General features: G+C 54.8%; 4 protein-coding genes across 10 annotated transcripts in view; 3 read left to right on the top strand and 1 right to left on the bottom strand.

Moving 5' to 3' along the window:
* Nucleotides 1-6361, top strand: part of LOC113203631 (protein SSUH2 homolog) — a 13021-nt gene extending 6660 nt beyond the window's left edge. For 2 of the 5 annotated variants that reach the window (XM_026418407.2, XM_026418410.2), the window contains 6 exons: nucleotides 2794-2895; nucleotides 3466-3755; nucleotides 3837-4085; nucleotides 4238-4437; nucleotides 4531-4738; nucleotides 4817-6361. In XM_026418407.2, coding sequence (XP_026274192.1) covers nucleotides 2794-2895; nucleotides 3466-3755; nucleotides 3837-4085; nucleotides 4238-4437; nucleotides 4531-4738; nucleotides 4817-4963 — 1196 coding nt within the window. In that variant the 3' untranslated portion in view covers nucleotides 4964-6361. Of the gene's footprint in view, nucleotides 1-269; nucleotides 428-2077; nucleotides 2250-2793; nucleotides 2896-3465; nucleotides 3756-3836; nucleotides 4086-4237; nucleotides 4438-4530; nucleotides 4739-4816 lie in introns of those variants that run through there. The other 3 variants (XM_026418409.2, XM_052267541.1, XM_026418408.2) reach the window with 3 other exon arrangements.
* On the bottom strand, nucleotides 5922-7753 carry LOC113203633 (thymidylate synthase). Its single transcript, XM_026418413.2, has 4 exons — nucleotides 7323-7753; nucleotides 7056-7235; nucleotides 6635-6981; nucleotides 5922-6557 (listed from the first exon to the last, which is right to left on the bottom strand). Exons 1-4 carry the CDS (start codon nucleotides 7585-7587, stop codon nucleotides 6348-6350), a joined length of 1002 nt encoding a protein of 333 aa, XP_026274198.1. The 5' UTR covers nucleotides 7588-7753; the 3' UTR covers nucleotides 5922-6347.
* Nucleotides 7754-8180: 427 nt separating this feature from the next.
* LOC113203630 (cytosolic carboxypeptidase 1-like) overlaps nucleotides 8181-16087 on the top strand; it is a 53304-nt gene continuing 45397 nt past the window's right edge. For 2 of the 3 annotated variants that reach the window (XM_052267516.1, XM_026418406.2), the window contains exons 1-2: nucleotides 8181-8652; nucleotides 15280-15433. In XM_052267516.1, coding sequence (XP_052123476.1) covers nucleotides 8545-8652; nucleotides 15280-15433 — 262 coding nt within the window. In that variant the 5' untranslated portion in view covers nucleotides 8181-8544. Of the gene's footprint in view, nucleotides 8653-9017; nucleotides 9548-15279; nucleotides 15434-16087 lie in introns of those variants that run through there. The other variant, XM_052267520.1, reaches the window with a different exon arrangement.
* On the top strand, nucleotides 11562-13219 carry LOC113203636 (rutC family protein UK114). The gene is made up of 5 exons (XM_026418416.2): nucleotides 11562-11783; nucleotides 12059-12219; nucleotides 12633-12701; nucleotides 12816-12871; nucleotides 13008-13219. Exons 1-5 carry the CDS (start codon nucleotides 11719-11721, stop codon nucleotides 13065-13067), a joined length of 411 nt encoding a protein of 136 aa, XP_026274201.1. The 5' UTR covers nucleotides 11562-11718; the 3' UTR covers nucleotides 13068-13219.

Genomic DNA, 16087 nt, shown 5'->3' with positions numbered 1-16087 from the left:
CTCGCTCGCTCCCGCCGCCGGGCCTCCTGGGGGTGCGACGGAGACGGGCGTTTCGCGGGGTCTAGAACAACAGGAGGGGAGGGGGTGGGGGGGGAAGGGAGCAGGAGGCTTTTTGCGCGAAGTGGGTGGAGGCGAGGCGTGTGTTTGGCGCTAATGTACGAATGGCACTCACCCCCCTGTCCCCCCCTGCACCCACCGGACTGCCCCGCCCCGAGCACCGCTCCACCGAGCCCACGGCAAGCTTTAGTCTGCGATCGGTGTCCGTCGGGAGGCGAACGTGGCCGTCGTCTGTCGTCCTCCGCGTGCCTCGCCCCCGCCCCTCGCTCGATGTCGGGGTGGTCGTCCTTCCCGTCGGTCTATCGTCGCGGCCGTGGCGCTTGTTGTGGTGGTGTGGGCATGGAAATCCGGCTGCTAACCGCCGTCCTGGGTACTTACAGATTATAGCGATACGGGTTTGCTTATCGGCTCTCGAGGGATACCTTTTCAAGTGGGTCCCCCTTCTGATAGCGTTCAGAGGAAGTCCCGCAATTAATGGAAATGTTCTTTTGATTTGATGGAGGGGATGTGCTGCTGGGTTTTATGCCAAGTGAATTCTATCCTGCGGGGGGTGCGGGGGCCTCAGCCAGCCCGGGCCTCTGCATTACAGTGGTGGTTGTTCCACATATCCATTGGCTGATCGGATCGGCCCCGCGCACAAAGGCGCCGCCCCGCCCCGGTGGCTCCCCTCAGGACGACTGGCCCGCCCCGCCCCACCCCCACGACGCAAGACGGATGGTCGCGGAGACAGGCATCCAACAGGCATCCCGCCCCGCCCCAACTACCCAGGCATTCGCCCGTCTATACGTAGATTTGGCGGAGGCGTCGAACCGACACAAAAAGTGTTGCGGAAGCCGAGACCCGACGTACGCCCTCGCCGGGACACCTTGCTTTAGCGCGAGGTGGACGGGACATGTTGTTGTTCATCCTCTCCGCAGCCTCGAGCTAAACAGTTGTCGGAAGGTGCTCTTGTTCCCACGGCTATAGCCTTCCTCGCCTACGCCGCTGCTTGACCGCCGCCTCTCTTCTCTAGTATGTGCGATTGACTTCCGGTGTCGGGGCTCATTAGAGAGCAGGCGCCAAGAGGCGCCGGCGCCCCGGGCCGGCGGGTCTGGCGGCGGGGCGCCTGCGAGGTCACGGGTAGGCAGACCCGCGGCGCACGCGTGTCGGGTGTCAGCCGCCGCGGCCTACCTCCGGGCGCCCAGGCTGAGGAGGTAGCGCCTGCGAGGTCACGGGTAGGCAGACCCGCGGCGCGCGCGTGTCAGCCGCGGCGGCCTATCTCCGGGCGCACGGGCTGAGGGGTAGCGCCAGTAGTAATACGCTCCCGTATTAGTACTAGCGCCTGCGAGTTCACGGGTAGGCAGACCCGCGGCGCACCCGTGTCGTCGGCGGCGGCCTACCTCCGGGCGCTCAGCTGCAGCCCCTTCCTCATGGAGGCTGCTCCAGCCGTCCCTTTTCCCGAGCTGCTTGGCTTGGAAGGTATCGTAAAGTGGGGGACATGCCATTTATCTCGATCGGCGCGCTGGACTAGGCCATTGGAGAGGCCCCGGGGAGGGGGATGGGGATGGGGGAGTGGTTACGACTTGGACCGTGCGAGAGTGCTGGGGGTAGTAGGGGTGGGGGCGCCCCCTTTTTACGAGGTCCTGCGCAGGGTCCCTTGCCTTGGGCCGCTTGACCCTCGCCTCTCGAGAGGGAGAGCTGGCTCAGGCCAAGTCATCTTCTCAGTACGGCTTCACGATCGATGCCATGCGATGCCCAGTGGCTCCGTCCCGCGCCTTCATTTTCATAGCCCCGCGCGTCTTAGTGTGATTGCCATCCCTCCCCTCCCCTTTCTCTTGCCCTTGCCCCTCTTTATCTCTGGCTCCCCATCTCTCCTTTTCTAGGCTCCCTAGACCGCGCGACCCCCTTTTCTATTTTGTTTTGTTTTGGTTGGGCCGTTGAGCCTTCTCATGATGGACGCGGTACTTAATCAAAAGGAAAACAACAATAATATAATGGTTGTGTTTCTCGTGCGTGGTGATATGGTGACTCATCCGGACAGCCCTATAGCAGATACGCGATGGTAGCCGCCTGTGTTTGAGGAGGAGTGTGTGCGAGGTGCGAAGCAGGACTTGTGTTCGCAAGAAGTATGGCACCGCCCAGGAGTGTCCGTCGGCCAAGCTTTCTCACCAACGGTTCCGTCTACAACCGGCGCAGCAGTATCCTCCACAGAGGTACCCGTGGTGGTACCCAGGGTGGTACCCGAGGTGGTGCCCGTGGTGGTGCCCGCCTCCACAGTGCGCCACGGGCAGCGCGCAGCCAGTAGCTTGCACTGCAAGCGCTCCGTGTTATTGCAAAGTTTGACAGTTAGTGTGTGTTGCCCTCCTCCGCCGCACGCCCTAACACATCCCCCCGCCTTGCAACCCCCTCCCCCTTCCTCTCTTCTTATTTCGCTGCCATTTCTTTCGCGCGCACTCGGATCAACCGACCAAGCGTAGCCGCGCTTCGCTTTTGCCTTCCACTGTGTTTGTTGTTTGGGGCGCTCGACGATCCCGCCGCCGCGCTTGCCATTTTGACTTGACAGCAGGCAGGGGGGCGTTGAGGCGCGCCCGTGGAGCGAGCGAGGAGGTGTTTTGAAAATAGGTTTTGTGGCCCTAAATGTTTGGGATAACCAAATTTTATAGTCGATCGTCGCCTCTTGACTCTCCCTCCCTCCCTTCTCTCGGCACAGAGGGCACAGACTAAAATTTGTTTTTCTTTTTCTCTCCTTTTATCCAGCCCATGCCGTGGAGTTCGACGACAACGATGCCGTCCCCTCGGCTCCGCCCCTCAACCTCATGGACCAGGTGTCGGGCTACGAGAGCGTGTCGTTCGACGCGGGTAAGCTGCAAACCTTCACTTTTACAATGTATACTTGGCACTGGCTATTTTCTTGTACGACTTTCTCCCAATTTCCTTCAATTTGCTAGACCAAAAACATTTTCGCTTGCTGCGCGCCTTCAGATGCAGTTGGTCTGACGCCACTCCCGCCCACTCATAGCTAGGCGCCCCTCTCAGCCAGTCGATAAAACTCAAGAGGCATCATCGAGCCGAAGCGGCGCGGCCGGCGCGGCGATCGGAATACGCTGCCTTTGAGGCGCGGCCGGGAACCCATATCCTCATATCCTTGAAATGTTTGTTTTGGTTTGTGAGTGTGGGCGTCCTTTTGCCGCCGGGGTGGGGTGTGGGTCTGCCTCCCTTCGCTTCCTGCGCTCGCTTCCCCTGACCGCAACGACTTCCAGGGACTGCGGCTCCTGCTAAAAGTAATTGACAGAGCAAAGTTCCCCGCGCAGTCTCCCGCGCACTCGCCGGGCAACTTCACTGGCGTCTTATCTCTTATCGCAGACACTTCCGGCCCGTGCCTCTTGTGCCATACTATCGGTGATTGACGCTTGTCCTTCTCTGCTCCAGTCAGCGTGCCCCCGCCCGAGGACCCGCCGCCCGCCACCCCCGGGGAGGAGGACGCCGCCGGGCCGTCGGGTGCCGGGGACGGTGGAGGAGGTGGTGACGGCGGCGGCCCCATGGGCGGCGACCCCATGGGCGGCCCCCAGGCCTCGGGGGTGGCCCGCTGGGGACACACGCTGTCCGAGCAGGAGGCCCGCGCCGCCCTCGTCGCCCACGTGAAGAGGCGCTGCTGCTACGGCGCGTCGGCCGCCCGCAACATGGCCATCACCGCCCTGGACCACGCCTCCGCTCTGCAGGTTCGCCCCGCCGCTTTTCGCATCCCACTTTAGTCAGTCCTTACAAAAGACACCTCAATAATGCCGTTTTGTCGGTTGCAGTACACCCTGGAGACGTTCACCGAGCGGCGCGAGACGGCGTGGTCCTTCAGCCCGTACCTCGGCGACGAGGTGGACGGCTCCGACAACGGCCCGGCGCCCCTCCCCTGGGAGCTGGACGTGCGACCCAGCCAGTCGTTCGCCTCCGAGGTCAAGTGCCAGCCCGTGCCGCACACCTCGTCGGTCAAGCAGTGCCACCGCTGCAAGGGGAGCGGCTCGATCCTCTGCGCCGACTGTCACGGCAAAGGCTGGGTAAATAAAAGGAAAGGAGGCAAGGGGGAGTGGACCTAGATTTAATATAAAAAAACATCTGCATGGTTTTAGCTATGGAACTTTCAAAAATAAAATCCGTAAACAAATAAATTAGAGAAGTTAAAATGTACTCATGTTGCTTTGTTTTGCAGGTGCACTGTATATCGTGCCATGGGAATGGGTACGACACTGATGCGTCGGGGTACAAGGAGCGCTGCTTCTACTGTCACTCGTCCATTCACGGCAGAGGAAGGCAGGACTGTTCAAAGTGCAGCGCCAAGGGGAAAATGGCTTGCCCAACTTGTGAGGGTGGAGGACTTCTGCTCTGTTTTATCCAGCTGACTGTTACTTGGTATAATTTTCTATTTTGATGATACTCTGTTTTATGCCATGCTCTAGACAACATTTAAATTAATTTTTCGTTTAAATATATTTCATGTGACAGGAGGGTCAATGTATCCGAGCATATAGTTGATAGAATGTCTGTGCCAGAGGATCTAGTACGGAATGTAACAGGAGCGGTAGCCTTTGTTGAGGAAGGTGCAAGAGTTCTACCCATTGCCCATTTCCCTGATGAAACAGTCAACATGGCCTCTGCTCAGCTTCTTAGAGATCATGAACATGATTTCAGCACCCAGCGTATTCTGGCTCAGGTAAATACTGCAACACAATTTTTTCCCCTTGATTACATTTGTAATGTTTATTAACTTTCCTGCAAACTGTTTTTTCAGCGACATCAGGTCCAAGTGATTCCAGTGACAGGAGCAACATACAAATGGAAGAGTAGTAAGGGTGAATTTTATGTATATGGTAATGAACAGAAAGTTTATGCTCCAGACTATCCTCAAACATGCTGTTGTGGTTGTACTATTTTATAGGTTTTTAAGTTTATTTGACATATTTTTATGGAGAAAGGAAATATCTTGCCATTATTTTATTTTTAATACTTAGGCATGTACGTTTGAAGAATCTATTGAACCATATTCATTCATTATAATTGCCAAGTTCCCATTTTGTGGGAAATGTTGCCGTCCTTATAATACGTACTGTTGTAATTACGTCTCTATTAGTTTTAAGTGTGATGTTAATTTTTTCTCATTGTTTAAGTTTTAATATTGTGATTGTTTTCACTGTGCTACTGTGGTCGAGACCTGCAACTTTCTCATAAATTTAAAGAACAAGTGCTTGTTTACAATGTGAATGCTTACATTTCACATGAACTGTATTCTAGCTTTATTATTTCTATGACTGTGGAAGTGCACAGCATCATCTTTTCTTGTTTTATTTGTTTCATATGCACTTGCTGCTTCCTTTTTATTTTCAAATTTTGATGTTGCTGTAATTAATTAGTTTACCACATAATATCCTGCCTATGCTAAAATTATTTTTTTTTGCAAGAAATTGCTTCACTTTAGATCCTACTTAACCTGTGGTTGAAGACTGATTTTTATGTGTACACATCACATGCGGAGTAGTGTGCTAGAATATTACTTTTAACGATGTGAACAGCAGTTATCTATTATGTGAGTACTGCTGTATTCTTGAGCTCAATTAACTGTGGGCCAGGAAAGTGGAAATTATTGATCTCACTGAGTAGCATGATGTGTATGTTATGGTTATAGCGAGGTGCCCGGCCCGGCATAAACCTAGTACTAGTATAGGACCCACTGGCTAAAGCTAGGAGTGTCTAGACCTATTGGGTGCATAGTGGAACTGACGAAAGAATAGTACTGTTGCCCGTAACTTCAAAACTCGATACGGGCCTGTTCTTTCGCCAGACTCACTGTAGCATTTGATTGAACCTGGAAAAATGATAGAAAATTGAGGGAGCGTATATTTGTAAAAATAATAATATTTATTTGTTCTTGCAAGATGTGCTGGAGTGACATTAGCTGTTGCACTTGACGCTCCAATACATAAAGGAGCACAATAAAAGAAACAGTAATAAGAAAAGTAATAAGCAGCACTGCTCATGCCTGTTGTATTCCTCGTTTCAACTAATAAAGTGGCTAGACACATCTGGCTGAATCTAAGAAAAAGAAAACTGGCTACACTTGTTGCTAGATTAGCTGGGCACCCCATAACACATTCAAGATAGAGCTTCCTTGTTACATTTGCTTTAATTGTTTGATTTGAAATATTAATGTAACTCTGTTTAAATGTTTACTGTTGTTATTTTTCAATGTAATTAACATATTGATCGGTGCTGATATATGTGTGAGACAGCAATTTGATACAAGAGAAATTTTTTAAAATAAAATTTCAAACAGCCATGATCATTTCTATCTTAGGGTGAGGATTGTAATCTACAACTTCAAAGTCTTCATACTTGAAGTCTTCGATGTTCTCCACATTTCTCTTGATTCTGAGCTTGGGGAAAGGTTTTGGTTCACGTTTCAATTGTTCTTCTAATGCAACCACATGATTTTTATAGACATGGGCATCTCCTAATGTGTGAATAAATTCTCCAGGCTAGAAATAAAAAGGTAAAAATTCAACATAGCTATTTGGACTAATAAGTGAACATTACAAATAATTTTAATACTGACCTTCAAATTTGTTACATGAGCTATCATATAAGTAAGGAGAGCATAGCTGGCAATGTTAAATGGGACACCCAGTCCCATATCTGCTGACCTTTGATAGAGTTGACAAGACAGTTCACCATTTGCCACATAAAATTGCACAAGGCAATGGCAAGGCGGTAAAGCCATTTTTGGGACGTCAACAGGATTCCATGCACACATGAGAATTCTTCTGTCATCAGGTCTATTTTTTATTTTACTGATCACATCACTCAGCTGGTCAATACCTTTGTTGCTGTAGTCAGTAAACATATCTACATATTCAGCACCAAAATGGCGCCACTGAAATCCATATACAGGACCCAAATCACCTGTTGATATCGGAAAGTACTTGTTATAATGGAAGGCCTTAAAAACAAAGTCAAATCAAATGCAATATTTCTACCTTCTTCTCTGTCGGTAAATCCCATAGAGTCTAAAAACTGTCTTGAACTATTTCCATCCCAAATGTTAACTTTCTTTTCTTGAAGTTCTCTGGCATTTGTTGAACCTCGAATGAACCACAGGAGTTCTTCTGTAATACCCCGCATAAAAACCTTCTTTGTAGTTAAGAGGGGGAAAATGCCTGAAAATAAAATAAACGAAGATGACACAGAAAACTAACATTTGTATGCCCCGAGTCAATAGTTATTATTATAAAACTAGAACAAACCATTACGAAGAGAGAATCGCATCTGGGCTCCAAATATTGAACATGTACCAACTCCTGTGCGATCCTCTTTAACATTACCATTTCGAATTATGTTTTTCACAAGATTTAAATACTGATATTCATCGTGAGGTGCGTCACTAATCCCATTAGTTCCGTTTTCACTTGAGGTCTCAGTTTTCATGGTTCTTTTTGTGGTCCAAGAGAGGAAGGGGAGGAGGGTTTCTAATGCAGGTATGAATCGTGAACGACACAAGACGACGATCATGTAATAGCGCCAATGACGATTTCAGAACACTCTCGTCGTTCAAACTCGTGCACTCTTTGAAGATAACTGTTACGTCCTTTTTCTCAACATTCAAAATTCAAAACACAAGTCAACGGTCGCCGGTCGCGTGCGCGTGCTTTCCCTCTCTTTCTCCATGGATCCAGGATCTCGATGACGCGCGCGATTTGAAATGGATAGAGAGGAGTGCCAAAAGCGCAAAAAGACAGAAAAACAGCTTGTGCCTTAATGCCTCAAATAGTCGAATTTAAGGTGAAAAAGTCGAATAAATATATATTCGTCGGTGTCTCACAGTTTACATCCTACACCGTACGATCCTCTATTTGTAATTACGCGGGTTGGCGAATTTGAAAAACATCTTTTCTTCAGGTATGAAAAATTTCATCCACGCTCACGCAGACGATTTTGAACTATCGCAGACTATCGGGTAAGGCCTCCACTTGCTTCTATTCTGTTTTGCTTCCAGCACAAAATTACTCTAAAGTAAGAAGCAAAGAAGTGCAGTTTAAATTTAATTTAGTTTTAAGTGGTTTGAAAAGTTGAGTCTGTTTCTCCCTCTTTCTTACAAGGCGCCGCTACGTCCTGGCAGGAAAATTACAAACATGGCGCACTCGTATCGAAGTGTCTTACTTTACTGTGAAAGCAACCGGCCCTCTTGTATGCGGTTGTCCCTGCGTTCGTAAGATCCGTGTCACTCACGTTGGCAAACGCCCGCGCCGGCCGCCCATTTTCGTTTCCGAGGGGGCGATGATGGCGTTGGCGTCAAACCGTCAAACGGGGCCGGGCGGCAGCGGCAGCGGCCCGCGCTCGCGCCCGCGGTGGCATGGAGGCCGCGGAGGCCCCGTCAAGCAGCTGCCTAGCGGGCCCCTAGCACCGCTCCCTTAACACCAGGAGCAAGAAGAACATGCCCACCTCCCCCCCGAGAGGCCGACGACGCAGATGGAGTCCTTCATCACCTATTTCCCCGAAACGTCCACCATCTTGTTCGGGCGAGCATGGGAGCCGAGGCAGCGGGGCGGCGTGAGCGGACAGGACACCGGCTATGAGGTGAGTGGTGGGTCCTCACCTAAGGTGTATTTTCATTACACCTATATCCTCACCCCCCCACACACAACCACGGTCACGTGGCCGCGGCCGATGCACCGGGGGTGGGGGTGGGGGCACACGGCACACTTCATTGAGGGCTTCGAGGGTGTGTCGGCCGGCCGGCGAGCGCTCACGCGTGAGCAGCTGGCTGCCTCGTGTTATTTGCGGATTGGCCGTGTTTTGGTGACGGGCGCGGACACGGCGTGGAGCGGTGTGGCGCAGCGTGGCGCGGTGATTCTTGGCCGCGGTCCGCGTGGGGCGGGGCTGCTGCCGCCCCCTCTCGCGCCCCGTCAGCTGTTCTAGTGTCACTGCGGCGGCCAGTGTGCCCGGCCCGCCGCGAGGACAGGACGCCAGGAGCGACGCGTCAAGGCGGGCTCGACGTCGGTTGAACCGCGCCGGGGGTGTTTGGCGTGCACCCCGCGTTTACCCCCCGCAGTACCCCGCTCGGTTGCCCGCGGTACCCGCGACGGTACCCCCGGGGCGTTACGTGCGCTGCCACCCTCTCCGCCCACCCCCAAGTGCTCCCTCCCCCGCAGCGCCCGGGCTCGCCTGGTGTTTCCTCGTAGCTCCCTTCGCGCGCGGTGGGTTCTGTTGCCGCCTGGCCGGCCCGCGGGACACACCACCAGCCAACGGGCGCCGCTCACGCCATCCCCGCCACCCCGCGAGAAGAAGCTCGTGAAAAGAAAGCTCGGGGCGCAGCACAGCACAGCACCGCGAGCAAGGCGCTCAACTGAGCCAGCGGAGAGGGGCAGTGCGACGACCTCGTCCCCCCAACCCCGGCGGGGAGAGCGTCGCCGGGGTCCTGAGCATGAGCTAGAGGCGGACACGCGCGCCGGGTGGACGAGCGGCCTGACAGGTACGTTACTGCTGCTGCACGCCGTCGACGGGACGGGGGCGCCCTCGGTGCTACTGGAGGGCTGGTTGGGCGCCGGCGAGGCGAGGACCCCCCGCGGGCGCCCGGGCTTAGCCGCCGCACTGCAGGTGTCGGAAATGGCATTGCTGCACCACACATCCGGCACGAAATGGCAAAGACTGCACGTGGAGTTGGCGGGCGCACCACCCGGGCCCGGGCAGCCTCGAGGGTGTAGCGGGCGAGCCCAGCACTACGTTGCTCGCGCTCATGGGGGTCGCCGCCGAGGTGCTGCTGCCCAGGAGGGGCTGCGCCACCTGCCTCATCTACCGGGTACGGCAGAGTTAGGGTAGTGTCGGGGGGACGTGCGAGAGGTGTGTGTGTGTGTGTGTCTGTGTCTCTCTGTGTGTCTGTATCCGTTCACAACCGGCGCGGTCGCCCGTCGTCGCCTAGGGCGCGGGATTCATCCAACCTCAACCTCCCCAACCCCAACCCCAACCACTACCTCTCCCTCCCTCCCTCCCACCCTCTCTTACACGATAAAGACTCGCCCTTTGCAATTGGCTTGTCGCGCTTTCTCGCTCACCTCACGCCCGTCAGCCGCACAAGTGGGCGGGAGGGAGCGAGACAGAGGGGCGCCCCCTTCCCCCCCCCCTTCCCCTTCTCTCTGCCCCGCCGCCGCTGCGGGAGTGACGCTGACGGCCCCGATGGGGCGCGGGTGGCGCGCCTTCCCACGCGCCCCGCCCCGCCACAGGCAAAGGGTGCTAAAGGGTGGACAAGCCGCACCGCTGTCAGAGTGTGTGTGTGTGGGGGGGGGGAGTGACCTAGTTCGAAGAGTGCCGGCCCTGCACTGGAAGGGTTGTGGAGATGGATCATTCCTACCACCGGTTTAAGTTTGGGACGCCTAGCTTATACTCACTTTTTTACGGTGGCAACTGTGAAACACTTTCACTCGATGGATCCACACTGAAAATGCAAGTGTGTGAATGTCGCTCACTTGCAGGTGTGTGAATATCTATTCGTACACTTAGAGGGGTAAAGGTGTGAATTTTTCCTAGAAAATTCACACGTTTAACCCCCTAAGTGTGCGAATGGACATTCACAAACCTGCAAGTGAGCGACATTCACACACTCGCATTTCCAGTGCACCATCCCTCAGGTCAGTGCTGTGCGGCGCCCGTAGAGAGAAAATAAAGCTAAAACTAGCGTAAAGAGAAGTGTCGCACGCGGAAAGTGTTAAACGCATGTGTGTAAGTTAGCGTCCTCAATGCGTTTCCCGATTTGCGCCCTCTGACACCCACGCCTTTGCCATTTTCTCGGAGGTACTCGCTTGAGGGTGTGAAGCGGGGCGTGGCGTTGGCGAGCGCCTTTGGCAGCCGGGGCCGCGGCCGCTGCAGTGCGAGCGCGCGCCGAAGGCCCTAAAGACCCCCGAGATGTTTGCGTCCCCCTCATTCGTCTTGCTCGGCCGCCGCACGTCTCGCCCGGCCCCACGGCTCCCCACGCCACGCGAACCGTTTTCTGCCAGCTGTTTTCGCCAAATTCCCGCCCCCCGAGTTCGCAATATGAGAGCGCGGCTTGCAGTCAACCACACCGCCCCTGGCAGCCCCGGGCCCGACCCGCGGCGATGGAGAGGCCAGCTGCCGCGCTAATAAAGCCACATCAGCTGCCGGACACGTCGACACTTCTCTGGGTCGTCCTGTTTCGCGCCCCGTTTGAAAGTGGCGCCATGGCGCGGCGGCGGCGGCGCCACCGCCACGTCGGTGAGCCCCAGAGGCGCGTGCAGCGCGGAATATTACGCTCTGCGTCGCGGGCGGATCGGGACTCGAGTTATTGTTCCGACCATCGCGTTTGTTCCAACCGCGCGCTATAGGCAGACTAGCCTTAGGTCACACTTTTCCTCTCCCTCTCTCGCCCGCGATCTCCTATGCTGCCCGTGCTTCAAAAAGTGGGACCTTAGGCTAGACTCACTAACGCGCCGTTCTTGCCGACTGCCGTCGTGTTGGCTGCCCTGGCGGCGGACAGACGACAATCAGCAGACGAGACTTTCCGACCCGGCCGGCCGCCGCCTCCTCTCCGCTCGCATCACTCGCATCTGACATTAGCCCGCTGTCGCCCGGAGGAGTAAGAAAGGAAGACCGTCGTCCGCCAGAACACCCAGAACACGCAACCACGCCAACATGTCCAAGATCGTGAAGAAGATCATCAACACTCCTCTGGCCGCCGCCGCTGTGGCCCCCTACAAGTGAGTACGACGCCGAGGACGTTGCCGACCTTGAGGCGCGGGTGTTTCATTTATCTTGTTTGCATTTTCACTCGTGCGCCGCGGCGCCGCGGCCGCGCGTTGTTTGAATCCGCCTCGGCGGTGAGCTCGGCTCGGGTCGCCGAAAGGCGTCACGTACAAGTCGACCTCTGATCGCGATGATCACGACGTGATGCAAATGCAGAATGCAATTAGACGCCATTTATCGCACTTATGACAACGAACAATAATAACACGTTCCCCCTATCGCCCCGCAGCCAGGCGGTGCTCGCCGGCAGGACTCTGTACTGCTCCGGAGTGCTGGGCATCGACAAGGACACCAAGCAGCTGGTGCCGGGCGGCACCGTGGCCCAGGCGCGACAGGCCTTCGTCAACCTCAAGCACACCCTCGAGGCGGGAGGCTCCTCCTTCGAGAAAGGTAAGTGAAGTGAGGGAAGCGTTTTGTTTGGTTTGTGGTGCTGCTTCCGAAGGAAGTAGATTGTCAGATCAATACGTAACCACATCTCCCCCCCCCCCTTTTGGCCGTGCCTTAAACTGCTCCTGACGTAATAAGGTGACGTAATGCTCCTGTGAATCTGTCAAACTCTTTAATCGGGTATATCCTTGGTATATCTGGTCTGGGTTTGAGTCTGGCGGCGCGGGCGCGTGACGGATCTGGTTCTGATTAGATACGCCTGCTGCGGTCCGCTGCTCGACCCCGTGTGCGCCTGGTTATCGCGGACACGACCTTTCTCCCGCGACCCATACCAGTTTATATATATTTAGTCACCACTTTAGAGCATCGCTTGTGACTGGAAAATTTTTACACCATTGTCTGTTCACTACTTGCAGTTGTGAAGATGACGGTGCTGCTCCAGAGCTTGGACGACTTCAAGGACGTCAACGAAGTCTACACCGAGTGTAAGGATGGATGGCGCACGGGAAGAGGGATGGGTTGCTGGCCCACTCGCCCGCCCTTGTTTGTGGCGTTTGTAATTCACTGACGTGAAGCTGAAACACTTAATTTTCCTGCAGATTTCAAAAAGCCATACCCAGCCAGAACAGCCTACCAAGTTGGAAAACTGCCATTGGTGAGTGACTTACGGCCTCAACCCCCCTCCCCCCTCCTCTGAGGATTCTCTCGACGTGTTTCTCGGTCTTGTAGATTTAATCGTGCTTGCCTGAAAATTTGCTCACTTGTTTGTAACTGTTTCGTTGTCTGTTCAGGGAGCCGCCATTGAGATGGAGGCGATCGCTTTGGTCGGAGAGGTGGAGACCGTCGAATAAACAAGTTATATTACCTCGCCTTTGCCCCGTCTCTGCAGTCTTACCGTCGTACCTATATATCTACCAGTCTGTACCATAACCTGATAAACACCAAATATACGTTGTTTTATATTTTTAATAAAACTCCGCAATATTTTATTTTCACTCCGAAATCAAGTGAACGCTCTTCACACTGTCAAAAGATTAAATTTAAGTGTCACAAATACACGTTATACACGCCGTACATTAAAATAAAAATATGAAAACGTTAATTGTATGGTCCGGCCGGTTGTGTGACGATTCCCCAACACCATGCTCTGCTGACACTTCTGGCAGTCACTCGTTTTGGCAGCGCCGCTAATAACCAGAGCGGGGACCCAGCGTTGCTCTTTACTTCAGAAATGCCGCCCGCGGTCCTAAACCACTCACTGCTTTGGTTCTGCTTTGATGGCTTTGGCACCCCGTCTTCTCCGTCCGGACTGTCCGTTCAATGCCGGCTGTGTGAGAATGCCACCCCGTACCCTGTCAGAAATTTACCGTCGAGACTTTGCCTATTATTCGTCGATTTCGATAAAAATGAGGACCTCAATTTTGAAATTTTTTCTTACGGATACTTTTTTTTTTATTTTCTATTTTTTACACTTTGGGTAAAATTACGTCCACCGCATTCCGCCTCCAACTTAAATACCCACGATACCATTTTAAAATAGACTTTAATGGTGTTGTTTCCCGATGGACAAAGTATCACTGTCTTTTTCTTTCAATTTATTAATTTTAACTTTGCGTTGTGTGCTGTGACTTTGGAGAACGTGTGTCCTGTGCAGGGCATGCACCGCGCGACCTGCAGCCGAAGTGATAAAGATCGTCAAGATCACGATGCCCGCGGTGCTCTCTGCGGAGGGCCGGCTCCTCGGCCGTTTAGCCAGCTGTTTGGATCAGCTGTGCTCAGATCGCCGGCTTTGGCCGCCTGCCCAATATGCCGGTCCGGACGGGGCGCCCGCAAAGCGCGCGCGAGATTTTGGGGTAGAAAAAAACGGAAAGAAGGAAACGTTTTGAAACTCCGCGAAAGTTTGACTTCAAAGCGCTGCTTTCAAGAGAGGATATTTTCGCCACTGTACGGGCCGTTTTCTGCGAAAGACTCCTGGCGCGGGTTTGCGAGCGCACACGTGCGTGCGTGCGTGCGAGGGTGGAGAGGGCCTGGCCCGGCCACACGGACGGGCTGCGTCCTCCCATCATCCTACTGCGAGACAACCGGGAAGCATCCCTCCCATGTTTCATTTTCAGACGACGCGGCAGTATACGAGCGCAAGGCCGCGTGATTTTTCTTTTAATGACGAAAATGCGGGCTCGTCTCGGGCGAAACCCAGCCCCGGTCTTCTGGCACGGGCCCCTCTGTCCCTGCTACCCGAAGGGAAGGGACAGACAGAGTGAGTAGGCGGGCTTCCGAGCGGGCGAGGAGTGGAAGACCGTTTGCTTGATCTGGGGTTGGAACCCCGTGGCAGGGCAGGACCGAACCGAGCCGGAGTGCAAAAAGCATCGCAGAGAGTAGTTAGAGCGGGAGTGTAGCGCTCGCTGGTAACTTGAACTAGACGGGTGTGGCGCGGGGGGTTTGCTAACTCCACCCCTAAAATAGACATCTCATTTTCATGAAACTCACGTTACTAAAAAAATAAAGGAAATATTCCACTAACAAGTTAAAACTTTGCAAGTCTTTCCACTTCAGAGAAATAACACTGCTTCGGTGGTAAGATTGTTGATTATAGATTCAAAAGAGAAAAATAATAGGTTAGTTGGACACCCAATGAATTGTGCACTATAATTGCTTAGTACACTGGCTGTGGCGTCCATTCCCAGCCCCTGCAACCTGCAGCCCGCCGCCGGTCGGGGCCGCGTCTGAGACGGGCGTCCGCGTGCATCCCGCGGTATTTTCTCTCGTTCTCTCCCACCCGCGGGAACCGCGGTCACCCCCGAGAGAGACGGAGGTCGACGGGGCCGCTCCGGACGTGGCCCTGAAGTTGGTCTACAGGAGCACGCTGCGGTGGCGAGCTCCGGGTCGGTCTGCCGCGAGGCACCGCCGTCGAGGTGGCGGGAAATTTGTCCAGGAATTGAGAAGGGGAAGTTGATGTTGTGTAGCTCGGTGCTGTTCGCGGGGCCCTGCGGCTCGTTGGCAGCCCAGCTCCTGCCGACGCTTTTGGCCCTCACCTCACCCCCGTTGTTTTTATGGGTTTTGCAGGACAGACTCAGGATGGCGGACGACGGCCAGGCCGAGGTGCTGCTGGACCGGCTGCGCGCGCTCGCCGCGGACCGGGACGGCCACAAGGACGGCGCCGGCGTGGAGGCCCTGCGCGTCGTGTCCTCCAAGCTGCACGCGCGCACCATCGCGCAGGGTGAGTCGGCCTGAGCGACGCGGCGGCTCAACATTCATGCAGAGGAGGAATTGCAAGCCCGTGACAGCTTGCTTTCGTATCTTTACCAGATGGCTCGATAAGCATATCACGGTACTCAAGTATAGAGAGAGCCCGGACACGAAAGCGCTTTCGATGCCCTTTTCCGCGTTGCGAGCACGCTCTACAGGAGACCACTAAAGAGGAGGCTCCTCCGCTCCGAGAGCGCCCGGCAAGGCTCGGGTCTCGGCAGCCCGAGCGCTCCTGAGCGGAGCCGGCGGCCTACCCCGGCAACTGCAGGCGCTCGGAGGGGAGGGCGGCGGGCGGAGCGTGGCGGAGCGTAGCTGGGGAAAAGGACCCGAGTGATACACATTGTGGCGGTGCGGCGGGAGCTGCAGCGAGTCTGGCGGCCGGTGTGGCCGCGACCCTGGCCGTAGCCTGGCGGGGCGTGGCGGGGCGTGGCGGGGCGGGGCGTGGCGGGGCGTGCCGGCTAAGTGCACGGCTAAGTGCTGCGAATGCACGGCACGCCCCGCCCGGCGCGGCGCTCCCTCGGCCAGGGCCAAGGGCCGCATTTAGTTTCGTCTGCAGTGGTGGTGGGGGCGGTGGGGGGCTCAGCTCGAACAGCAATGTCATTGTCGCGGTGGGGGTGCATGGAGG

The sequence above is a fragment of the Frankliniella occidentalis genome, unplaced genomic scaffold, assembly GCF_000697945.3.
Source record: "Frankliniella occidentalis isolate FOCC.00 unplaced genomic scaffold, Focc_3.1 Scaffold4, whole genome shotgun sequence".
Taxonomy (NCBI): domain Eukaryota; kingdom Metazoa; phylum Arthropoda; class Insecta; order Thysanoptera; family Thripidae; genus Frankliniella; species Frankliniella occidentalis.
The sequence above is the reverse complement of the archived record's forward strand: the minus strand, read 5'-3'. Positions and strand labels throughout refer to the sequence as shown.